Source organism: Halyomorpha halys, unplaced genomic scaffold, assembly GCF_000696795.3.
Source record: "Halyomorpha halys isolate HHAL.00 unplaced genomic scaffold, Hhal_1.1 Scaffold1523.1, whole genome shotgun sequence".
Lineage (NCBI taxonomy): Eukaryota > Metazoa > Arthropoda > Insecta > Hemiptera > Pentatomidae > Halyomorpha > Halyomorpha halys.
Window position 1 is genome coordinate 28420 of NW_027112045.1, and position 27099 is coordinate 55518.

The 27099-nt window shown below is 30.8% G+C and overlaps 1 protein-coding gene across 10 annotated transcripts; it reads right to left on the reverse strand.

Annotated features, from left to right (window-relative positions):
* Window positions 1–4275: 4275 nt before the first annotated feature.
* On the reverse strand, window positions 4276–26514 carry LOC136796385 (zinc finger autosomal protein-like). Of its 10 annotated transcripts, XM_067049981.1 has the most exons (12): window positions 26422–26514; window positions 23434–23484; window positions 20698–20748; window positions 20301–20366; window positions 17802–17849; window positions 17564–17614; window positions 17154–17213; window positions 15629–15676; window positions 15407–15457; window positions 9785–12275; window positions 8326–8430; window positions 7838–7966 (listed from the first exon to the last, which is right to left on the reverse strand). In XM_067049981.1, exons 1-10 carry the CDS (start codon window positions 26432–26434, stop codon window positions 11938–11940), a joined length of 777 nt encoding a protein of 258 aa, XP_066906082.1. In that variant the 5' UTR covers window positions 26435–26514; the 3' UTR covers window positions 7838–7966; window positions 8326–8430; window positions 9785–11937. The 10 variants fall into 10 exon arrangements, with proteins under 10 accessions (XP_066906077.1, XP_066906079.1, XP_066906078.1 ...); XM_067049976.1 differs by lacking the exons at window positions 8326–8430; window positions 9785–12275 and adding an exon at window positions 4276–6239 and having other exon boundaries at window positions 6350–7966; XM_067049984.1 differs by lacking the exon at window positions 9785–12275.
* Between the last annotated feature and the right edge of the window lie 585 nt (window positions 26515–27099).

A 27099-nucleotide genomic window follows, 5' to 3' on the forward strand; every position in this document is an offset into this window, starting at 1 on the left:
TATCAAGTAAATAATTTGTAAATAGTTCTTTGAGTGTATATGATATATTAGTGTTGTTGTAAGCACATGTTTATGGTTTTGTTGAATTTGTTTTTTAGCAGCCTGAAGATGGGGGAAATCTAACAAAACGATACTCATGATATGAAATAAACTATTGTATTTTAATAAGGAAGAATTTGTGTCATTCACTAAACCCATTTTAATCATCTTGAATTATCTTCGAAAATTTTGTGATGAATACTCCGATATCCCTTATGAGCAGATAGGTTTTCAGTCCACTTGAGCACGGAACACCATCTCATGAGACTCCAGAATGAAGTAAACTGAAGCTTCAATAGGAACCATGCTAAGGCCATGATCTCCATAGATTGTACAAAGGAATTCGACTCTGTGCCATAAGCTCATACACCTCGAATGTCCGCAGAAACTCTATGGTGTCATCACATCGTTCCTTGAAAACAGGACCATCTCTTCAAGATTCAGGCTTTCCAGGACAACATGCTGCGGAAGAGTCCGAACTAGATCGTGAATGAGGAAGAAGCCTCCAGAACTACATCAGCTCCTCGATCTGCCCACAGTAAAATAAAGTTGGCTGAGATTTAGATAGATCATATGTGAAAGGTTTCTGAGTTCAACAGAATTTTGGATGTCGTATGGATTATCATGCTTAAGAATTTGGAGGGATGGTAAAAGAAATTTACTAAGATTAGAAGAGGGGGCATTGATATTAGAAATGATAAGATGGAGGGGGTTTCCAGGTTTATGTATTAGGGTAGGCCGTGTAAGCGAGGGACTAAGGACTTATACTATATGAATCTGTAGTAAGTGTGACGGCTGATCTGTTTTGTTTCGAGAAGGTTTTTAATAAGTACTAGATTAGATTTTAACAGAGAGTTAGTGTTTGGAATTAGAGGAAAGAAGAATTCCTAGTACTAGCTCTGCTATCATCCAGCCAGCTAAGTCTCAACTGTTTTATTTTCTTCTATATATTTTTTCTTTTTTTATTTCTTTCTCTTCTTTTATATACGGTATATATTTATTTTCTATATTTTATTTTATTTTTATCTATTCTTTTTTTCTATGGGAGACCCCATAGACCTAAATAGCCCTAATTTAAGGCTACCTAAATAGTCCATGACGACGGTCGAATTTCCTTTGTCAGATCTGGTGACTATAAGATGGTAGTTTGATTTGAGAAAAGAGCGGGTGTACGATTGAACTTGAAAAAAATACGGGTGAGAAATTAGGGGATTGAGCGGAATGGTGTTGGAGTTGGTTAGAAATGAAGTTACGAATTCGCATGCGAGAAAGTTCTTTGTTGTTTTTCTTGTTCTCCTCTCTCATCCTTTAGTTGTGATTTATCTTGATTTTTTTTTATTCAATGTTTCTTAGAGAGATAAGAGTATTTTATTTGTTTTGTTTTTTTAAATACTTTCTTAAACATAAACATACTAATATTAACATGATTACGATGTTCTTAAATTCACTTACTTCGAACCAGTAGTTTCGGGTTTCTATCCTAACACCATGCTTTGTATTACCGATCCACAAAGGACTCAGAGAACTGTTTACAAACAGATTGTACCGCACTGTTACCAGTGCCAATTGGTAATGTGTATTATTCTGTTGCAACTTGTTAACTTTTAGGCTTTGTGCAGTGGCTATAAAGGGGTAGGATGTAACCTTTGTAGTTTCAGATTATGACCGCTTCATTAAGAGCGAATCCTCTTCATATAAACCTGTTGTTTGTCAAAGGATTGGTGCCCTCAAAGCTCTGTGTCCTTTTAGCCTGCCAATCGTGTAAGAACAAAGTAGAATTATATCTATTTAGGGAATTCAACGTTTATTTTACATTTAATTGGGGTATTATTTGAATAAGGTTTAAATCTTGATTAATAGAAAGGAAATTATTTATTTCATATCAACGATTATTGAAAGGTCGGCAAGAATAAATAATTTTTTTCCCCCCCCTGATCGCACTCCCCGGCCATCTTCTCCACTTATTAATCTACGGTCAACTATTTACACCTCATTATGTCATAAATCGTTTAAAATAGTACCCCTTAATATGAAGAGTTTAAAAATAAAATAATTAAAAAAAGAAACGATAACGGAAATAATCCTATCTTCTACTCCTATTTATTCTAACAGATGGGATGCTATTGCGTATTCTTTAAATATTTTAGTGGATTAGTTTCGCATTTGAAAGAAACTAGAAACTTTACTAAAAACAAATTAATAAACTGTCATTATGTTTGCACGTATAGAATATAATAGCTTTCAGCATGGGAACATTCACACTTACTTAGGGTTGAATATACTTAAATATCCGCAGCGACTACTCACGAAATACCTGAATTTCAGGTCTTCATTAGGGAGCTTTGGCAGAGATTCTGTTGAGATCTACGTAAATAGATTAGCCAGATCTCTGCTGAAGGCCTGAAATTCAGGTCAAAACGTAGGCATGAATAAATATTTTTTTGTTTATTTTCTGACCGCACCCCCAGACCATCTTCTCCACATATACCAAATTTCATTATTTTTTATGAACATCACTAATAATCCTTAAATAGGTTTAAAGACTATGAAATTTAATCCCGTCCCTTAGGAGAAATAGAAGTATAAGATAGGGCTATTCCCGAAAACGGTTTATTTTTCAAATTAAATTATTTTAATGAATGGAATATGGTCCGGGTGCGGTAAAAAAAACTCAAATAGTAGATAATGATACTATTTTATTGAGCCAACCTTTCGCCCCACGTTGCAGGGCTTCCTCAGGGCTGTTTTGTGTTGGTGTTGGGCTGTTTTGTTTTTGACTGCCGTTAAATTATTTTAACATTTTTCATGAATTAGTTTTTATATGTAATTAGATTACTTATGAGTTGTTAATAGCTGACCACTGATATGAGGTCATCAAAGATACACAAATAAACAAAATAAAAATTAGAAATAATAAGCACTAATAAATAAGCTTTGTTTATTTCTGTATCTTTTCTTACCACACCCCAGACCATCTCCATATATCATATCCCTACTTTGGTGATTTAATTTCTCCTGCCAAAGATCGAAAGTTTACAGAATTCATAAGCAAGTATAGCTTGATGAAAATCATCTACTTAAGGCTATAAAAAATGAGATAAAACTATTAACAATCCTAAAAACATTATTAAAATTTCCCGATGGATTTATTTACAAAAAAACTGGATGGTGCATGTAATTCCAACGACTTTTAAAGTGTCAGTTGGATATATAATACATTTAATTTTTAATGCAGGATCCTTTTCCTCTCCACCAATATTACTATGGAGTGTTATAAGTGAGGTGTTTATTTAAATGCTCATAATGAGCAGGTTATGAGACAATCCTAAACACATTATTTTTCTTTTGGCTTACCTATAAATGGAAATAAAAAGTTGAATTTATATCTAACTTACATGTTAATTTTATTTTATAACGAAATTAAGTCCAGTTGTTTGCTTTTTCATAATCCTCATCCCTTTTTTTTTTATAATTTATTACTTATTGTAATTTACAACTATATACAACTAGTGAATTTCCTATTTGATATAAAATGATATGATACAAACATGTGGAGAATCAACCCATTGATAAAACTCTAATTATGCTACTAGAGAAGAAGATCTTGGGGCTATCTTCTTTTCAGAATCCTTAGGGGATAATCAGGTATTGAAGGAGAAGCTAGGTTAGGAACAAGTGCATTTGGGAAGTTAATCATGGAAGGATTGGTATCTGGTTCTGGCCAAATCGGCAACAAATGGAACATTGAGGTCCTGATGGATGACGACAGCCGAATTTGAACCCGGGTCCTTGGAGTTAGTAATCTATTGCCTTACCGATGAGCTGACCACTCCCACAAGTAATCAATAAAACAAAAAAAATTCAAAATTATCAGGGACAATTTGATAAAACTTACAACCCACTCTGACTCTCAAAAGACAGTTTATTTTCTTACAGAAAGTTCTATAATTAAACATAATGCATTCAAATTTAATTATTTCAGTTGTAATAAAAGCAACCAAGCATTGTGCTGATTTTTTTTTTTTAAACAATTGAATCACTATTTAGAGTCTGATATTTTATTCAATAAACCTTTTTAATTTTTTTTTATAGATTAATCAAAATAGTAAGCTTGATTGTTAAGTGAATTAAGTTGTATTTTTAGTTACAATAATATATTTAATGTTAATTGCTATTGATTAGATTATCAATAATTGTTTACTTGAGCTGCACATAACTAAGAAAAGGGTTTATAAATAAATTTGTGAACCAATTTATTTGAGTAACAGGTATAAAACAAAACAATAAACATCAGAACTCAGTACACCCCTTAAATTACAAATATTAGAAAAATGGCAGACCAAGTGGGATGAAAGCTCTCCGAGTAAATTAAAAGAAATAAAACGATCGGTAAAACCATGGTCGACATCCTACCGCAACAGCCGCAGGGAGGAGGTTGCTCTGGCCCGCTTGAGAATAGGTCATACTCTCCTCACGCACTCTCACCTGATCAGAAAACTGCCACCTCCAACGTGCAAATAGTGTCAGTCCATTCTTAAGATTAGACATATTTTTGAAGAACGTACTCACTATTTACCAACAATAAACAGGATAGGACTGACCCCAAATTTATCCGAAGCTCTCGCAGATGAGGAAGCTAAAATTACACGAGTGTTTGAATTTTTAAAAGCACATCGCCTTCTTTATAAATTATAACTCCTCTTTGATTTTGATTTTTTTTTTTATGTTTTTTAAATTTTTTTTTACTTTTATCATGCCATAGGCGTTGATGACCAGAGGGTTTTACGCCTTTAAGCAACAATCAACAACAACAACAAAACAATAAAGGAAATTAAAATCAGTTGTTCCATCTAGAAAGTTATAATATATCAACATATAGTATCACTGATACTCTTGCTGGTGGGCAAGTTTTTTATTTTTATTTTACATATATTTATCTTCATATCTAATTGTTCTGTAATTTTGAACAAAAATTGGATAAATCATTTTTTATTTATTGATTTGTGTATAACTGTATAATTCATTCTAGTTGTATAAAATGAATTTTTCTTTGAATTATTTTTTATTATTTATTTGTTTAGTATAATACATTGTATATAATTGCAAAATATGTTTCTATATAATGATTTCTTATAACTAAATTATGATTCTTAGTAATTATATGTAGTTTTTACCCTGTTTATCTGGTTATAACTAATTATAAATGTATTGATTTCACTTTTCCCAAGCAAAAAAATATATTGATTATAATTATTATTTAAATTTAAATAAATCAATTGATATCCACGTTAAGTCTCAATACTCTTTATTATTTCATCAACAGGCCATTTGACTGTTATTAATGACCTGGGCAGAAAAGCCTGCAATAAGTTTTTAAATAATTGATGTGAGGAGTAAATTTATATTCAAGATTGTCCTTGAAGATGGCCGAATTGGCTGAAACATTGGACTGTTGATGAAAAAATAAAGTGTTGAGACAGTGTGGATACCAATTGATTTTAATAAAGCCTCAAAAATTTGAAAAGATAATATATAATATAATTTTAAAAGTAAAAAAAATTTCAATTAAATTTTAAAATTAATTCAAATTTTTATAATTTATAGTACTCATTTAAAACTGAACATTTTCAAGAGCTTTGTATGGTACAGTGACAGCAAAGAAGAATTAATCAGGCATTTTTTACTAGTCCTGTACCAGGAAACATTTACAGCACTACAAAAAGTTTGAATTTCTATTAATTGACTTATATCAGATTTTTTTCTTTAAAAAAAAAGCTAAAATGAATATAAAAATGTAAAAAAAAAAAGACAGTGACATCTAGGATCGGTTTATACATAATTCGATGGCAGTCAAGGTGTTAAAGTGAAGTTTTAATTTATACGATATATACTTTTCTATTAAAAGTCTGTCATTATCAAATTATATCCAAAGCTAGCTAACAACTACAAGAATAATGAAATCATTTGCTTCACTGAAGAATTACATATGAATTAATTTTATGCATTTTTAATTGATGACTTCTTACAACTCTTAAAAACCATTCTTCATTTTCAAGCATGAAATCATGGAGTCCTCTTCTGAAGTCACTGTGAAATTCTCTTGCTGACGTGTCCTCTGCTACTACTACGCCGCACTTCCCTGGTGAAAACCAGTAAGTGCTAGAATTGTAAAGTGCAGCAGAACACTCTCGAGCAGAAAACTAAGCAGAGGACAAAAAAAAACAAAAACATGATTTATCATTTATTTACATAAATTCACAAAATAAGACTTTAATTTTAAGCATGCATAATCAAAAAATTCAGGACTAACCATTTTATAGGTTTTGAACTCTGCCTGAAGCACCAATGAAAGTCTGCATATCCGGTTTTCTCTCTCTCGTTTTCAAGCTCTCATTCTCATGCATTAAAGCAGTTACAAGTTGAAAAATAAAATGACAAACAAATGAATTTATACACTTAATACCAATCCGTCAAGAATTTCAATTTATAAGGTTTTAATTTAAAATTATAAAATTAAACATAATCTAGGTTCAGGCTGTGATATAAACCTTAGTAACCTACCCAAGTTCAGGCTAGAAAACTGTAAGAAATAAAATTATCTCATGACTTACAGGTGTGAATTTTCATGTCATCCACTGTCCTCACTGTAAGGTAAAAGCACATGTCTAGCAAGAATCGCTATGATTTAAAGTAACAGATTATAGATTATACAGATTTACAATAAAAAAGTATAAAAAGATATGAATAATACTTAGATCAATAATTTAAATAGCATTATTTATGCAAGTAGTTTACAATAAATTGAGTTTGTCAAAGTAAACGTGCACGGATAGTTTGACCTGAATACACAGATTTCAATCCAGTTGATTTATGAATCTTGCATAATGACGAGGTGCAGACTGAGATTGGTTTATAAGGATGACCTGGAGGAAGTTGCTGGGCTGTTGCCCATTACCCGGCTGACTGAAAATGCCTAAGAGAGGCACCGAGACCAGGAGTTTTTCACCATTGATCAGGCCTGTTCAAATCAGGAAAAGCTTTTGAGTTAACAAGAAAAAATAACCATAGGGCAGTTGATTTACTGAATAAGGCCAGTAATTTTAGTAAAATAGAAAACAAATAACTACGAAAAATAAGAAATATCAATTTAATAATTAAGCATTAAATTCCAATTTTAACAATGGATATACACTGAAATTTTAACCCAAGATTATTGAATAGCAGGTCTTTAAAGAATAAAAGTAATTTGGTTAAAACTTAAAAATCCATTGCAAACTTGGGAACTGATCAATAAAGTTTTTTGAAATTGCAAACAGCAGTCTTGTAAGCAGACGCTCAGATGATCAAAATTCTCAAACTTTTATGTAAACTTAATGACAGCGCATTTTATGTTTTTTTAAACTATCACTTCTGACACTTTTATAATCACAGTGAGGACACTGATGAGGTTTCTCCTTAGTATGATGGTACATTATATGTAATTTTAATTTGTCACTTCTTATAGCTTTATAATCACAATGAGGGCATTTATGAGGTTTCTCCTTAGTATGGTGGTGCATTATATGTAATTTTAATTTATCACTTCTTACAGCTTTGTAATCACAGTGAGGACATTGATGTGGTTTCTCATCAGTATGATGGTACATTATATGTAATTTTAATTCATGACTTGTAACAGTTTTGTAATCACAGTGAGGACATTGATTAGGCTTCTCACCAGTATGAACCCTCATTATATGTTTTTCTAAATTACCACTTCTGACATCTTTATAATCACAGTGAGGACATTGATGAGGTTTTTCACCAGTATGATGATGCATTATATGTGACTTTAAAGTATCACTTCTAGCAGATTTATAATCACAGTAAGGACATTGATGACGTTTCTCACCAGTTTCTTCAATCTTACCAAAGGGATCCTCTCCAGCTAAAACAATAAATTATATATTAAAAAATAATAGTTTAAAAAAAAAATTAATTTATAAATTTATTTGTTCAAAAATATTTTGAGTTTGATCCGTATTTAATAGTATTAAAACATGAAAGGTCATGGGTAAAGTTAGACTTATACTGCGAATTTCTTAAAACCAGTTATGGGATATATGAGGTGATGAGGGAACAATATCAACAACCATGCTAATTGAGAATATCATAGTTTGCTGCTTCATTTTTTTTTTTAATTTGAGGGCCAAAATACAATGAAAATGAAAATAATATCTTTTTGACATATTATGGCTAGTAATTCTCTTGCTAAATAGGAAGGCAAACACCTTCATGTTCCCTTACCACATTGGGGCCAGTGAGAGGATGCACCATGCTACAGATGAGAGGGAACAGAGACAAGTAGGTTAGGTGGATTGGAAGATGAACTCCACGCTTAGCACCCTGGAGCTGGAGGGAAAAAAAGAATAAATTCTCTAAAATGTGAGACCACATATAAATATTTCAAGTTAATGCTTTACAATGAAATGTGCTAGAATGATAAAGTCCCAAAATCCTTAATGTGGAAACAATTTTGGGCGTAGAATAGTTAGAAGACTTCACATCCATTAAGTGGATAGTGAGGCAGCGGAAACTCAGAAAATTATGAGTATAAGAAATTGGAGAGCAGCACAAAATGAAGAAGAATGGCAGCTCTGTTTGGAATAGGCCTCGACTCATTATACGTTTTAGCACAATTGAATATTTGATGACGAGCTCAACCTGCCTAAAGAATATAACTATTTAAATGAAGAGAAGTGGTTAATGAGAATGGAATCTTCCTCATCAGCAATATCGATTCCAAATTATCTTGGCTTTCATATTGGATGATGGATATTGTAGATTTTTATTTATTATTATGTAAACTTTTCTTTTATTGTTATTGTGGTTATATTCCTGTAATGTTTTTTATTTTTTAATTTTTCTCACTAATACCAAGTATGTATGGCAATTTAAAAACTCTTGTATTATCATTGCTTTATGTGTTCCTTTTGTCTTTTTATTTTATCTGTGATTTCAACATATTACCTTCTCAGTGATTTATTTTCTGTTTGAATTTTGTTATTGTATTATTTTTCTTTGTTCCTCTGTCTTTTTGTTTCTGAATATTTATTCCATTTACTGGATTATTATGGACTAATGATTATTATTATAAATGAAAAGATATATTAATAAAAAATTATAAAACAAATTACTTCTGCATAAAAATAAAAAAATACCCTGTGCTGTTAGAATAAAAATAAAAATGAAAAGCTGTAATATATATGTGGTTAGTTATTTCTCTACATTTTCTAGCATTAAAAAAAAATCAAAACTTTTCATTGATTTTTTTTCTTATATTTTTTCAGATAGCATGTTTCTTACCTTTTGAGTGATCTATTTTTAAAAAAGGCAATCATAGAAATTACTAGTTAATACGGTAAATCAATTTTTAAAAAATTGTGATTCCAGAAGTGGCTCCATGGCTGAGAATCTAAATCTTAATATACTGATAGTCTTAATATCTCAAAAATCACCAAACTGTATGATAAAAAGTCATAAAGTTTTAAAAAGCCAACTGACTTCATAACTATAACGGCAAATTTTACAGTAAAACTGAGATAAGTCAAATTCAGGAAAAACTCAAATATAAATCATATTCTACATATTTCAACTACATATTACAAATTCAAGAAGAATTCAAATAAAACCTCACATTCAATATATCCCAAAGACATATAAATCCTTATTACAAATGATGTACAGCAAACAATTGATTACAAACCAGAAATATGAGAAAATATGATGATAGGATCCGGAGCCCAGTAGAACCGCGAAGTGGAAGTTCAAAGATTAGATGAATATAATTATCCATGAGGTCATCTTCGTTTTTGTATGATCTCAACTGGAAAAAGGGAATAAATGTATGATTTGTCTGTTATTAATTTTGATTTTGGGTTTAGGAAGAAGTATGATGTATTTTTCTCTATTATACAAACGTCATTTTCTAGCAAAATGAATTCATTTCTGATATGTCCAGTGAATCGCATGTTGAATTGCGAGGTTTGTGAATTAAACTTTGCCAGTATAATGGTGCCAGGTCAGTTCCTTTAAGGGCTTTGGAAGTCAATGGAGAAACATTAGATTTGAAAGTAGACTGGGAAGCAGCAGCCACTTGAAATTTGGTTGGCAAGGCATCTATGGAAGTGGTTACCTTGAGAATTTCATCTATGATTGGTTCATCCATTTCTGCAATAACTCACTGTCTTTTAAACTGATTACATGTCCAAAGTAAATTTTTTGAAATTTATGGTGTATTCATTTTAAAAATGTTTGGTTCCTTAACTGACCAAACACCTTCATTGTACCCTTTAAAGGACTTATCTTTGGTGGCAATATTGAGGCTACTGATAAAATTTCTTCTTCTTTAACAACGAATAGTTTTATATTGCTCGTCTTCACCTGAAGAGTTGTTACAAAAGCTTCAAAGGTTGCTACGTCATCATGCATACCTGCTGTTCAGATTAATGTACCCTCAATCGTGTCTGGTCCTCCTTTGCCTTGTCCAGATAATTCCATACAGCATGTTTTGTATCAGGCAGGGCTGCTTTTAGAGCATGAGCAAACATATAAAATAGCATCTTATTCCTATTAGTAAGAGAATCTGAGAGAAAGTGGACTGCTTCAATGTTACTGCAGCTTCTCGACAGACAGGAGCTAGATACACCCTAACAGCGGGAGTAGTCCATGGATTTGGATAATATACAAATGGATTTTGTAATAAGATCTGAATAACAGTACTTTCTATAGTACACCTGAACCATGTGTAACAATATCTGCCCTCTACTTCCCCTGAAATTAAAATATTGAACTTCTTTTATCATCATCATGCAGAAATTTTCGCTGAAATCACAGTGCCTACGTTTTTTTCAATGTTCTATTTAAGGAATCTACTTCTCAGAATTGATGGAGTATGATCCCTTCATGCACCATGTATCTCTTCATTTCCATTTCAAACATGACAATGACCGCCATTAGTGTGACGGATATTGTCTTTTCGAGTGTATGTATTATTCTCTTCTTACCTTTATTTGCCAGTTTCTATTACTTGTGACCCATTTTTCAAGTAAAAAGGGTTTGTCTTTATAATTTAAGAACAGGACCAGAAGAGGTGGTACGTGAAGAACAGAGACTTTGAAGGCAGAGTACACTGTTTGGATCATAGCACAAGTAGGCAGCAAGAGCTTTTGGACTCTTCTTATCAATCACCACTGCTGAATGCAAGGCATATAAGCGTTTGAGTTTACAAAAGGTTGAGTACCCAACCTTGTAACCACTTACAAAACTGTTCATAGTTGTTTTTCAAAGTGTCAAGTAGGTTCCTCTTCTACTTTTTTTTTTACTTCTAAGGTGACGTAATCTTTTTTTCTAGGGCATGTCCAAGACACATCGTCCCAATCATAGAACAACTATATGTCAGCCTTTACTGTTTGATGTAAACCTCTCACTTCTTTATTGTTGCAGAGAGCAATATCTCTAGAAAAAAAGTGGGACGTTATACCCTCAGCTTCTGTCAAAAGTATAGACTTTTTTAGATTGGCATTGTTTGGATTCCGTAATTTACAGATCAGACGCTTACTTGAATAACAGCTGGTTTCGTAGCCATGGGAAATACTTTCTGAAAGGTTTTCTAGCTACACCAGTTTTGCCTGCTTTCAAAATATTATTTACTCTTTTTCTAAGAGAGTTGGGGTCGATTTTGGTTATACGTAGGTCTCTGTTCTTGAATTTACAGATATCTCTTTGAAGTCTCTCATTTTTGGCTTTGTATGATTATCAGCCTCTGCAATTGTTTACTCCGATTTTCCTCTGCTTCTTAGCTAATGTCTTCAAGAACATTTGTCATGGAGCAAGATTAGATCCAAATCAGTCAGATCACTAAGACGTATCAAGTACATTTGTCTGTGGTGAGCTATTAGCAACTGTCAAGTTACTTAGATTGTTGGACAGTTTCAAAGTCTTCCTGTTGTTGTAAGACTTCTTCCAACGCTCCCTCCATTCTTTTTTCTGGAGTCTGTGTTCACTATTTGTCATATCTTTTACTAATTTTACTTGTTTTTTTTCCAATTTTTTCTTATTCTTCAAATGTTGTTTTTCCTGCTGGATTTTCCATAAAACAGGGTCATTCCGGATTTTTTCCATCCTTAGTTTTTCCTTCTCCCTCTTCTCCTTTAACTGCTGATCTCGGCTCTTTTTTGGAGCCATACTGCATACCCCTGTTGAAAAAAAATAAGGAAAACCCAATCTAGATGAGTATTATATAATAATAACAATAAAGATAGTTCTGTTTTGAATGTGAATGTATGTACTTATTTAAGTTACCTCAAATTGACTTAGTCTTTTTGAAGGAAAACATTAAAGAACAAAAAAAACTGGCTCTTTAATGCATTCAGTATTAAAACCCTTAGTTAAATTAATTACTACAAATGTACTCATAAACACAGTGAACTGTATTATATATTTATTACAATCAACAGTCAAGATGTGCAAAGACCAAAATGGCCACCTTGACACTTAATGAGGACAGACAGGGTTTGGTTGTTATAATGATTAAAATTAATAATCAAAATGTATTTAAACCACAGGTCAAACTAATACACAAACAGGGTCTGTTAACAAATAATAACCGTCACTATTAATAAAAATGTCCAAACAAACACATAACCTATGCAGACAGAACTGGTGGTGATGAATTATACTAAATGAAGAATAATTAACAACAACTGATTTTAAAATGTAGATCGTCGACCTATTGCTAAGGTAACTGTTTAAAAACCCTTAGCACCAGTTTCTCCTTCTTAATTATTACAATACAAATATAATGTTTATTTTCAAATAAACAAAAATTGTAACAAAAAGAATAAAAATAAATGTAATTAATTAAATGAAATACTAATACAAAGTAAATACTATTTACAACTTAATTATTAAACATGATGTTTACAGTACTATTTACAAAAATTTAAGTACTAAACTTAAATCGAATTCAATGACCAGAGTTTTTTTTTGTTCTTTTCTTGTTACTGTGCATACCTCAAACTACCTATTTTATTCCAGTTAAACAAAAAAAAAAAAGACGAATATAATAAATTATGCTTTGAATTTACTTCAAATATAGTAAATAATGAAAATAAAATTGTTTTCCGAAAAGTTCTAAACTATCAAAACCTTTACACTTTAACAAAGCTGAAAATAATTCGACTCAAAATCTAATTCAGTAAGTTTGTTTTTGATAATTCCATTAATCATAATAAGAATTTTATTTATATTTTATTGGCCTCCATAATAAGTGGAAATTTAGAAAAAACATACCTACACATGAACATCACTTTGAGTCTGCATAAGAACAAATGTGGAGTTGGCATTCCTCATAACCCTATCGTATGTCTCACAGCCCTGAATTGCGGTAAACACAAGACTGCAGGGTTGTGATGATTTTCAACTAAAGAACTCATGGTTTGTAGTGTGATGGCTGATTAAGTTCTGGCATTGAAATAATAATTCTAACTCCTAATGACTCGTAAGTTAGTTCTATCATTAGGTTTTAACCTACTCACCAAGGTTTTACGAAATTGACCAGGGTTGAGAGGAAACAGATGAAGATGTTCACGAATCCCAACAATTGGTTGCTAACCAAGTGAAAACAAATGAGCCAGCAAAACCTAGGAGGTTACAGATGGATTCGTTGGGAATGTCCCAGTGTTTTCAACCAAACTAATTTTTATATCATATACATTCTTCACAATTTGCCGAGCTTTCAAACATTCCAGGGTTGCGATGTTGAAAATATGACAGACATATACGATGTAAATTCTAAACGGTGAAGATAAATTCATTCTCCTAAAAGTACTTAGTATTACTATTACTTATGTGGAAACACCAAGTCAGATAAACATTTTTTCTCCAACAGATACATTATTAATTTTTTTCTCAGTCATGAAACTGTTTTATTGAAGAAGAATCACTAATTTTGTTTGTTTCATTTTAAATAATCAATATTAAGTTTCTTTTATTATAAAATTTTATTTTTTTTCAATTTAATAATATTAGTTATATTGTTGACCCTACTACCAGAGTCTTGATTTTATTTTTCAGTAAAAAGTCCATTACTGAAAAATAAATTAAGAAAAAGTTTAATAAGTTAGTTCCTATGATGTTGAGAAAAAGGTTTACAAGTAAATCTTCACCTATGCTAAAGCTCACCACTAAAAAATAATATCAAACGAACTCCATAACATCAAAAATGCAACTTCATTTTAGAAGAGTGTTAAAAAATTTCAGACAAAGAAGGAACTTGCAGACAATCACATACCTGTCTCCTTACAATACCAATATTATAAAAAAAATATACACTTTCATGAAGGAAAAAAAAAACAACTTAAGAGACCATAAATAATAACTTAAAAAAAAAAATCATAAAAACTACAAAACAAGTAAACACCAAACAATTTAAACAGAAATTATAAGAAAAGTTACAGCACAGTGTTTCTCAGATCCGCTATCAACAGTGCTCGTAGTCGCCTGTCATCTACAAAGGTACATAATTCAGTCCATTTCATCCATTTTGTCCTGCGGACTGGACAAAATATAAAAATATCTATAAACCATAATCCAACATTCTTTAATTCTTATAAGCTTTCAGAACTAATATTCTTACATCCTTATACCCGTATTAAAATAATTTCCAATTTGAACTTAATGATCTTTAAATTTTAAAATTAATCTTACTACTTAATTGATGTTTTACTAGAAAAATAATAGAATATCAATAAGAAAAATAAAAGAGAAAGACAAATACCTAAGAAAACAATTTAGCAATTCAGATCTGGAGAGATAGATATAATCTCAAAACCAGCCAACAATTGTTAAGATAAATCTTTCTTTTTTCTTTTATATTTTAATGGCATTGGAATTTTTCATCTATAAATTCATTTATTTGTATTCCTATTATTTTAACCATGGTTGGGGGTCAAAGTTTTTCATTTTGTGGGATGAAAAAAGACAACGCCCCAGGTCGGACTCGAACTTGCACCGCCAATAGGTCTCAGAATGACAAGACTATGGAAGTCCACCCACTGAGCTATGGAAGCCACTCAAGATAAATCTTTTTATCAATGAAAACTATTTTCTTTCATTTTGTATAGTATTTAGTATTGAAAAAAAAATGATAATCTTTTATTAAAGGATAAAAGTAAAAGAGAATGGAAGGAAAGTTTGAATAACAAAGATATATAGATAAAGGGAATAAAAGATTATAAAAATAAGAATAAATGAGATAAAATATCAACTGCTGCTTTTTGAACACCAGCTTGGTCACAAAAAGGTTTGTACAGTAAATGTGTCTCACCATCATCTGGGATATACGTTCCTCCTTCTACTTTCACAAAGGTAGGTTCAGCTACAGGAATACAAAAAAAAATAAAATTAAACTTTATATTAAATAAGAAAATATCAACTTAATTAAATGATGAGAAGGAAAAAAAATATTACTACAAATTAGTTTTCTTTTATCATGACTGAATTTCTATATAACAATTAGAATTAGAATTTAATATAAAAATCAATTCACCATAAAAAAATTGTGGTCCTTCCTCTTGATTCATATCAAGCATGTGACCTGCAACAAAAAGTTCTGACTTAAATGATAGAATATTAACAGTTCAATGGATGAAAAATATATGAAACAAAAATTGGTTACAGTTGTATGAAAATAATAAATAATAAACCAGGAATTACTACCAAAAATTTGAGTAGCCAAGATTACTTGTTTCTCTGAATATAAATGAAGCTCAGATACTAAATTAACTGCTGTTCGCTGGTACAGTAGAATTAAATAAAATAGAATTGATTTAAAAAATGTTTGTGCATATTAAGAAAAGATCGTTGGATAATATACTTCTTCACTTCTAATCTTTGCGTTTGCATCTCCTAATATTATTTTCATACAGCTTCGCAGTAATTTATCGTAAAATCCCTCTAATTTATCATAAAATTCGCATTTAATCTCTTCATCACTGGTAATAAGCCCAAGGGAGGTAACTAGAAAAAACAAAATTGATGAGAAAATAGAAGTTAGGTTGAAGGTGGGAAATGCTTGTTATTTTTTAATTTCGAAACTGCTTAGCATGTGTCTTCTATCGAAAAACTTAAAAATTAGAATTTACGAAAATATTATTCTTCTCACTGTTCTTTATGGATGCAAGACATGGCCTCTTACACTCAGGAATGAACAACGCCTTAATGTTTTCGAAAATAAAGTATTACGTAAAATATTCGGACCAAAAAGGGATGAATTAACGGGAGAATTTGTAAGACTACACAACACTGAATTAAGGGACCTACACCCGGTGAATATAATTCAAGTTATAGCATTGCGGTGTATGAGATGGGCATGTAAGGTTGTAGGGCTTAGTAACGAGTGGATTCCTAAAATGTTAATAAGCACTGAACCGACAGGTAAACGTCCGAAGGATAGACTGAAATGTAAATGGGAGGATTGCATTAAAACTGATTTAGTAGAATTGGGTTTGGAGGGGCATCACTGGAAGGATGTATGTAGAGAGCATTTAGTGGTATCGGCATCGAACCTTCGGGCTCGTTAGGCCTTCATTATTATTATGTTAAGAAAAGATCTGTGCATTTGCTTGAGATATCATGGACCGACATGGGTAAAATTGGGAATAGACTCAAGTGATGGCAATAGATTATTTTAAGTGTTCGTAATATGTATATATAGTTCGTAATTGTAAATTTATAAGTTGTCGAGGTCAGACATTTCATAAAAATTGAATAGTAATTATTATGAAGATATAATAGAAGTAATAGTAATTTTATTAATGAAGGAAATAATTAGTTTGATGCTTTTTCACTATTATAGCATTTAGTAACTAAAGTATCAAATATTCTGGAAAAAACAAAATAGCAACGATAAAACACAGGGAAGTGTAAGTGAATAGATGAAAGTTTTGATTCTCAAAGAGATAAAAATAAATGTCTCAAAGAGATATGAATAAATATCTCAGAGAGAAAATGTAAATTATGTTTTCTGGCACAAGCCTGCTCACTAGCGGGTTAACAGAGTAAATGTGTCTCACCATCTTCTGGAGCGAGCACTTCCTCTTCTTCTTTTTCTTCTTTCACATGGACAAGCCCATCTGAATGGATATGAAAAATATTTATAACGAGAAACTTAAAAGAAACTGCATATAATCAGGGGATTTGGTAAGAAAATGTAAGCTCATTTAATTGATTTGATGAAAAAATTAGTTATTGCAATATATTGATTTTTCCTTACTACAATTGAATTTATAGAGGTCAATTAGAACATACCTAAACAACACTGTATCATGAAAGAGCATAAAAGTGATAATGTTAAAAAGGTTTGAATAATAAAGAGATATATGTAAAGAGGATAAAAGATTCGGAAATAAAAATAAAATGTCAACTATTGTTTTTTAAACACCAGCCTAGACACATAAAGGTTAGTACAGTAAAAGTGTCTCACCTTCATCTGGGATAAGGGTTCCTTCTTCTACTTTCACAAAGGTAGGTCCAGCTACAGGAATACGAAAAACATTTAAAAAACAAAATTCACATTAAAAGCTTAAAAAATTAAAGAAGATATGTCAAGTTAGTTAAGCGATATAACAGAAAAAAAATATCACTACAAATTCATTTTCTTTTATAATGACTGAATATCTAGATATCAATTAGAACGTAATAAAATGTAAAAATCAATTTACCATAATGCATTTGTTCTCCTTCCTCTTGGTTCATATCAAGCATGTGATCTGTAACAAAATGTTCAGGCTTTAATGAACAGTTAAATAGATGAGTAAATATATAAAACAGAATTGATTTTAACTTACTTTGCGCTGTTAAGAATAGATCAGTGGGTTTGCTTGAAATATCATGCTCCAACATGGGTAAAATTGGGAATATATTGAAGTAATGGCAATAAATTATTTTAAATGTTCATAATATAACACTATTATATTATATTGTAAATTTTTAAGTTGCTGAGGTCTGACATTTCATAAAAATTAAATACTATTAATTATAAACGCTTAATAGAAGTAATTCGCAATTATTGCATTTATAGTACAAGAGCCCAAGAGGAGAAAAAAAGGCAGTTATTTTACCCCAATTTTTGATTACTTAATTGAAAACTATGTATAATTACTAGTCAAAATTGATGAGTCTGCCAAGTATAGGTAGGGGGAATAAAAATAGTGGCTGTTTCAAAACGTCAAAAATTTAATTTAAATTTTTATGTTAAAAATTTAATTTTTTATTTGGAGCTCTATATCTTTACAACTAGCAACAAGAATAGAAAATCTAAGAGAGCATAATTTAAAGCTATTTATGTTCAATAGTTCTCAAGATATAGCTTTTTAAAAAGCTAATTTCATAAAAATGTATGGAACATACTAAAAGATCAGTAGTTAGTGAATTTATTTTGAAAAATCTATATCTCAAAAACCATTTGAGTTACAGATGTCTATTAGCATTCAAATTAAAACTAGTTAAATGTACTATAAAGTAGTTTATGATGTTTATTTTTGTAGGAGTTATATTATTCATGATTATTATTGCTAAAATAAATTGATTTATAGTTGTTCAGACAAATTTTCATTCGCCAAATTTATATTCATAAGTGAATATAATAAAAAGTACTATCCCAACGAAGATAAGTGTAAAGTAAACTACTTTATAGTAAGTTAAATTTCCTTTATTTTGAGGGTTGGCAGACATATGAGCGTCTCATTGGAATTGAGATATTTTTTTTTTAAATCCAACATTTTATATGAAAAAATAGAAATTAACATTTTGTGAGTTTATTTTGTCAAATATCATAAAAACTACTACTCCTACAAAGATAAACATTATTAACTATTTTATAGTAAATTTAACTAGCTTTAATTTGAGTGCAGACAGACATCTATACGTCCAATGCTTTCTGAAATAAAGTTTTTCATAAATCAAACTTATTGTCCGGACAACTATAAATCAATTTATTTTAGCAAATATCATGAAAACTACTAAACCTACAAAGATAAAGGTCATAAACTTCTTTATAGTCCATTAAAATAGCTTTAATTTTAGTATTAATAGACATGTGTACATCACATAGTTCCTGAGATATAGATTTCTCAAAATAAATTAACTAATCATTCAGTAGATTTTTAAGAAATGTTGCTTTTTAAAAAGCTATATCTCGAGAACTATTGGACGAAAATAGCTCTATTAGGACTAATATTTCAGAAAATATACTCTTCTTTAAATAATGTGCTCTTAGGTTTTCCAGAGTCGTTGATAGTTTTTAAGATATAGAGCTCCAAATGAAAAATTAAGGTTTTGAAACAGCCGTCATTTTTTATTCCCCCAACCCATACTTGGCAGACTCATCAATTTTGACTATCAATTATACATAGTGTTTACATCGGGACCTGCTCGTGCTAAACTGCAGGTGTCCCGAGTGTAATTTTGCGATTATAATTAAATGTGTGGAAAAGGGAGGCTGAAGATTGTGAGACACTTTCTACTCATAACAACATGCATATATTTTTGTTTTATTCAATTAGTTAGTTCCCTATAGGGGCAATAATGATTAATGTGAGTTAGTTCAGAATTATTTATCTATAATAGTGTAACAATAGAGGATTGGGGTCTCATATATTCTATTGGCTTATCTGAGGGCTGTTGGAAGTTCGCGTCTGAAGAGATGTCTTTGTTCCTCCGTGGCTGGCCAGCGTGTTCTGTACCGTGCCGTGATGGTAGGGGTAGGCCAGGTCCTAGCTTGCATACTGCATAGGCTGGGGCGGCATTGCAGTCGCGGCGTCTTCGGGGCCTTCCGGTGTTCGCAGCAAGGGGGGGCCATCAGGAAATGAGACCCCCGACCCCGACTTTATATAAATTCAAAAAAGCAACGGCAAAAATTGGATTACTTAAATCCGACACATAGTTTTCATTAAAGTAATCAAAAATTGGGATGATAAACTGCCTTTTTTCTTCCCGGCTCTTGTACTATTAGTAATTAAAGTGTCAAATAACCTAATAAAAAACTAAAAAAAAAAGGAAAACGAAATTAGCAATAACAAAACTCAGTAAAGTGTAAGAGAATGGAAGAAACTTTTGATTGACAAGGAAATGTGAGTAAATATATCACAGAGAAAATGTAAGTTGATATTTTCCGACACTAGCCTGATCACTTAAAGGTTAGTTGAGTAAATGTGTCTCACCATTATCTGTAGCGAGCATTTCCTCTTCCTCTTCTTCTTCTTCTTCTTTCATATGGACAAGCTCATCTAAAGGGATATAAACATATTTATGACAAGAACATAACAGAAACTGCTCATTACACAATCAGGAGATTTAGTTAGAAAATGTAAACTCAACTAAGTGATGAGATGGAAAAAAATTATAACAACATATTAATTTTTTCTTATCATAACTGAATTTATAGAGATAATTCAGAACATATCTAAACAACACTGTATCAAGAAAATGCATAAAAGTGATAATGTTCAGAAGGTTTGAATAACAAAGAGATATAGGAAAAGAGGATAAAAGATTTAGAAATAAAATGCCAATTGCTATATTTTGAACGTAAAGGTTAGTACAGTAACTGTGTCTCACCTTCGCCTGGGATAAGCGTTCCTCCTTCCACTTTTACAAAAGTAGGCCCAGCTACAGAAATACAAAAAAAAATTAAACTTCGCATTAAACTTGATGTACTAAAAAAAAAAAAAAAAAATCAAATACTAATAGGAAAAATATAGGAATAGACAAATATGTAAGAAAACAATTTAGCAATTCAGATCTTGAGAGAAAGATGTAATCCCAAAACCAGCCAACAATTGCTAAGATAAATCTTTCAATCAACGAAAACTATTTTCTTTCATTTTGCATATTATTCACAGTAAAAAAAAAATCTTTTGTTGATAAATATTTGAAATGGTTATTAAAAATTTAAATTAATCCAAACCATTTACAATCACAGCTCTACTGTAATGAGATAACAAACAATTAAAATATAAGAAGATGGTCAGGGTTGCAGTAAAAAAAAATAACAAATAGTTTACAAGTATTTTAATGCACGACGTTTCGCCCCACTTTGTAGGGCTGTTCAAAGCAAACGGATGGACAGCTAAAGGTTGAACAGACCAGGTGAAGCCCTACAAAGGGGGGCGAAACGTCGGACATTAATATGGTTTTAAACTATTTGTTCTTTTTTTGATCGCAACCCTGACCATCTTCTTACATTTAAATTTTTACGGTCAACTATCTAACAAATATATATAATATGATGCTGTTCAACCTTTCGCCTTGAACAGCCCTGATGAAGCCCTACAAAGTGGGGCGAAATGTCGGACATTAAAATAGTTATAAACTATTTGTTCTTAACTTGATTTAGTGAATGACAACAATTTCTTCCTTATTACAATATAATAATTTATTTCATATTACACAGCAACGCTTCGGGAGGTTTCCCCTATCTTCAGGCTGCTGATAACAAAAAACTTATATTTAACATATAATTATTCTCCTATTAGTCTTATTAGCTAATATCTTATAATATTATTGTCATTAATGAGTAAAAAATTTTTCAATAGTCCTACATAGCAGGAGAACAATTACCTTTCTTCAGAAACTTGATGTACCTTTCTTCAGAAAGGTAATTGTTCTCCTGCTATGTAGGACTATTGAAAAAATGTTTACTCATTAATGACAATAATATTATAAGATATTAGCTAATAAGACTAATAGGAGAATAATTATATGTTAAATATAAGTTTTTTGTTATCAGCAGCCTGAAGATGGGGGAAATCTCCCGAAACGTTGCTGTGTAATATGAAATAAATTATTATATTGTAATAAGGAAGAAATTGTTGTCATTCACTAAATCAAGTTAATACCTTAAGATTCTTCCAGTCAAAGGATTATTATATTTGTTCTTTTTTTGACCGCAACCCTGACCATCTTCTTATATTTAAATTTTTACGGTAAACTATATATACATATATATAGATAACAAAAAATATTTATAAGAAAGTTAAATAAAACTTTCATTTCATAATCAAGGGATTTGGTAAGAAAATTTAAACTCAATTAAGTGTTGAGATGGAAAAAAATTATAACAACTTATTAATTTTTCCTAATCGTAGCTGAATTTATAGAGATAAATTAGTACATATCTTAACAACACTGCATTAAGAAGACACATAAAAGTGAAAAAGAATGGAAGGAAGGTTTGATTAACAATGAGGTATAGGTTAAGAGAATAAAAGCTTTTAGAAATAAAAATAAATGAGATAAAATGTCGACTGCTGTTTTTTGAACAGCTACAGCCCTGTTTCATAATAAAGTACAGATTAATACTATTAATCTTGTATATATGTATATATAGTTAACCGTAAAATTTGATGTATAGGAAGATGGTCAGGGTCGCGGTCAAAGGAGAAACAAAAATAGTTTACAACTATTTATTTTCAGACGTTTCGCCCCACTTTGTAGGCCTTCAACAGGGCTAAAAAGATACAAAATGATACAATGATAATAATAAAATATAAAGATAAGATACAATGATAAGAATAAAAATAAGTAACAATGGCATTTTTCGTCATATCTTTATCACTACTTCCTGTATACGCGACGTATTTTAAATTGAAATAAAACCGTTGAACGGGTGGTGGGAGGAACCAGCTCCCCACTCCTCCATGCTTCCGCTTCATTGTTGCCTACTGTTCACCCATTTGTTCTGAACAGGTAGGTTGTATTGACTTTTTCTTTGTTAATTTATTATCATTTTATATCTTTATTTTTACTTATTTATGTATAATTATTATTTTTTCGTGACGTTTATTTAATCTCATATTTTTTTTTTTTTCCTTCCCCGTATTGTTTTTGTTTTATGTACATCTCCTGTATTTTTTAACTGTATATTTTACGTATTTTTATATAAAAATTTTTACTCTTGCTATTGCTACTTATTTTTATTCTTATCATTGTATTTTATTATTATCATTGTATCATTTTGTATCTTTTTAGCCTTGATGAAGCCCTACAAAATGGGGCGAAAAGTCGGAAAATAAATAGTTGTAAACTATTTTTGTTTCTCCTTTGACTGCAACCCTGACCATCTTCCTATACATATTAATCTTGTAGTTTGTAAATGGTGTAATTTCACTAACTTATACAATTCTCTCAAATAATTTTTTACTTTTAAAATCATGTAATATCACTGATAGTCATCCCTATGTGAAACAAAATGTATTAGGGCTTGTACTTTATAGTTTGTGTACTTGTATTTATAGACTAATACAATTAGCTTTCATTATGAAACAGGGTCATAGTACATTAAATGTGTCTCACCTTCATCTGGGATAAGCATTCCTCCTTCTACTTTCACAAAGATAGGTCCAGCTACAGAAATACAAAAAACATTTCAAATAAAACAATAAAAAAAAATTCATCTTACAAACTTAAAAAATTAAAGAAGAAAATGTCAACTTAGTTAAGTTGTCAATGTTACAATAAAATCGGAAGATATTATAATTATTTAATCTGGATTATCTCTCTAGGAAGTCTGGTGAGTCAATTCTTTAAAAATGTTTTGAGGTTAATCACTTTCATTTTTTGATGTGGGAAATCATGAGGTTTTTATAGTGCATGAATATGGGACAGTGGTCCCGAAACGTTGTACAATATCATGAATAAATAATTCATTCAAAAAATGAAAGTGATTACCTCAAAAAATTTTAAAAGAATAATTATTTAAGACATTTTGTTTTAAGTAAAAGAAAGATGATGTAACATAAAATATTTTATAACACAGGGTGTTAATAGATATAAATTATTTGATATTCATAAGGAAGTAATAAAAAAAATAAAATCAATTAAGACACACATTTTACATAATCAAATTTCTTTATTCGTAATAGTAAGTGAATCAAATTATTAGGATGTTTTATTTAGTTCCCAACAATTCAGTTCCCATAATAAAAGAGAAATATTTAAAGTATTGGTGATGCAATGAATTTCAGCCCATTATACATGGGTATAAAATCACGGTATACATGGGAAAAAGGAGGCGGATCGACTTGCATGGTCAGGGGCTAGCCAAATGGCCCGAAGCGCTATCACTGAAATTACAGAGGAAAGGAGTAGAAGAGAATGTGGGGGGCAAGAACTAGGCGGCATTGCTAGACCAATGGTTCCATTGACTCAACCAAGAGCAGTGGCAGTGACATGCTTCAGGTTGGCCACTGGGCATCACTATCTGCGGCACCGCCTGAAGTGGATAGGAGTGACAGTCTTCAGACTGTGTCCTGTGTGGAGATGGTGAGATGACCACTAATCACATAGTTACATGCATGGCAACGTCAGACTTAATTTCAGACAGGAGTTATGTGAATAAAGCTAAAGTATACTGGGCTGTACGAAATAAAATGGCAGAAATGCCTCCTTTGGCATAAGAAAAATAATTTTAAAAAAAAAATTCAATGGTTATATGGAAGAGTAATCAGTACTGTTGTCACTGATGAGTACAGCAGAAATTATCCAACAAAAAATATGAAAAAACAAACCAAAAATTTTAGGTAAATCATCCTTTACAGTTAGGGTTTTTATACTCTGAGAGTCTGAGAGAGTGAATTAGGGAGAATAAATTTGTCAAGTAAATGAAATAAAATGAAATTGTTAAATGGAAAAAATTAAAATAAAATATTTTTATTTAGTGTATAGACGAGTATTGATTATAAAAGGAAAAGGTAGGAAAAATAAATTTTTTTGTTATATCAAATAAACACAGAGATCAAAAAAAGTATTTGTACAGCATTTATTTTTTAGTTTAATTAACTTTATTTTTCAGTCAAACACTATTACATTTTTTATTGTGCAACTCTATTTGAAAAATAAATATTTACATGAAAGAAACAAGACATAAATTACAAATATAATTATTACATTAAAAAAAAAACATGTTTTTCTTGGGCCAAAAATGTATTCGTACAATTAAATATTATTTCAATATTATAAAAAAATTGTAAATAATTAATACATATGTATGTAACTTAATATTTTATGTGAAGTCCCTTGGCATTTACTATAGCATGACACCTTCTAGGCATCGACTCCACAAGATTTTGAGTCACCTCCTTTCCAATTTCGTTCCACACTGTCTTCAACTTAACTATTAGTTTTTATCTCTTTGAACATTTAAAAGATCGAACTTTTTTTTTTCAATAAAGCTCAAAAATTCTCTATTTGGTTCAGATCAGGGGACTGAGGAGGTGTAGGGAACACTCTACGGGCATTGTACAATAACCATTCACTTGTTTTTCTTGCAGTGTGTTTGGGATCGTTATCTTGTTGAAATAAATAAGTTTGTTCAATTCCTAATTTTTCAACTTTTATTTTAATGCTCTCATCTGAGAACAAAATATTTTTCCAAAATTCCAAAGGCATGTTAGCGTTTTCTTAAGCGAAATTCAACCTCTTGAGATGGTTTTTCTCAGTAATAAATTTCTTCTTCCTGAGTGATCTTTTGTAGCCTCCCTCATGAAGCACACTTCTTACATTTTGGGATGTAACTGATTTGCCAGATGTTGTTTCTAAATGTTCTGCTAATTTCCTGGCACTAATTTTTGGATATTTTACAGCAACTTGTACAATATCTCTGGCTTCCCTAGTAGTTATCATTTTAAGCCGCCCTGAGCGTTTCATATTGTTAGTATATCCAAATTTAAACTTCTTTATTATATATTGTACAGTGGAATGACTCCATTTAACGCGTTTAGCAATTTCTCTAAAACTGAAATCATGTTGGAATAAGGAAACAATTCTATCTTTAATGACGAAACTCAACTCACATGTTTTAGGACCCATTTTGGGAGCTGCAAAGTCTTAACTGCCTTGATGTATTTCTATTAGTGAGAGTTATCAGTTATCCTTTGAAGCTAATAATCCACAACCAGTCCTGGGATTGTTTTGACTTGTATGAATACTTTTTTTGACCCAAAAATACGTGCTTGTTTTAAATAAAATAATAATTACATTTTTAATTAATATCTTGTATGTTTTTTGTTTTTTTCATTAAAACAATTATTTTTTAAAGAGAGTTGCACATTAAAAATTTTAATAATTTTTTACGAAAATAAATGGTGTAAGAATACTTTTTTATCACTGTATATGTATTGGGATCATCTGAAATTCTCACTAACTAAATAGTACAAAAACTTTGAATGGATAACACTGTAGTTGAAAGTAAAACACTGCAATAGTTCAAAAAGTTTGAATGTATAATGTTCCAACTAAAGGCGGATATTACAAAATAGAAAATTCTAGAAAGGATTTCCTTACCAGCTTCTTCCATTGCTAATAACAACCTAAGCAATGTCAAAAGGAATTCAAAACTTCAACAACAGGTAAGGAACTACAGATGGGAGATAACCTATCTGCAAAGAAGAGGTATAATTGAGTGATTGAGCTGTCAGGCCCAATGTAGCCAAAGAAGAGCGGGCTCCAAAGGCATGTTAGGGATGGAGTGGACGCAAGTCATAGTTTTATAGATAATCAAACCCTTTGTTTAGTATATTGTTAGTGTTAACGCCATAATATAATTACATTGTAAATAGTATTGTTAGTCTTTAGTTTTATAGTTTTATTAGTATTTAATTTAGTTACATTTATTTTTATTTGGATTTAGTTATTTGAAAAGAAAAATGTGTAATTATATTTGTTTGTAATAATGAGTAATAGAGACAGTTGCTAGGGGTGATCATTGTTGCTAAGATGCGTCACCTATCTACGGACCAACCAACTCATCTTAGTTTTTTAGGGCAGTTGCGACTAATTAGTGGGCCTGATAGCGTCCTCAGCAGCCCTGTCTGCGTTTGGTTGATAATAGTTTGGACATTTTTAGTGAGTCATTACAGTTCGGAACCAGACCTTTTCTGCGTTTCTGGCCTTTGAGTGCAATATGAGTTGTTGCTGATCAATCGGCTCGTATAATTAATAAAAACAACTAGACCCTGTCTG

Coding starts and splice junctions, on each gene's coding strand:
- LOC136796385 (XM_067049976.1), bottom strand. Junction 15,677..17,153: donor AGTGCTCGCTCCAGAAGATG/GTGAGACACATT, acceptor TTTTTGTTGCAG/GTCACATGCTTGATATGAAT. Junction 15,458..15,628: donor AGGACCACAATTTTTTTATG/GTGAATTGATTT, acceptor GTATTCCTGTAG/CTGAACCTACCTTTGTGAAA.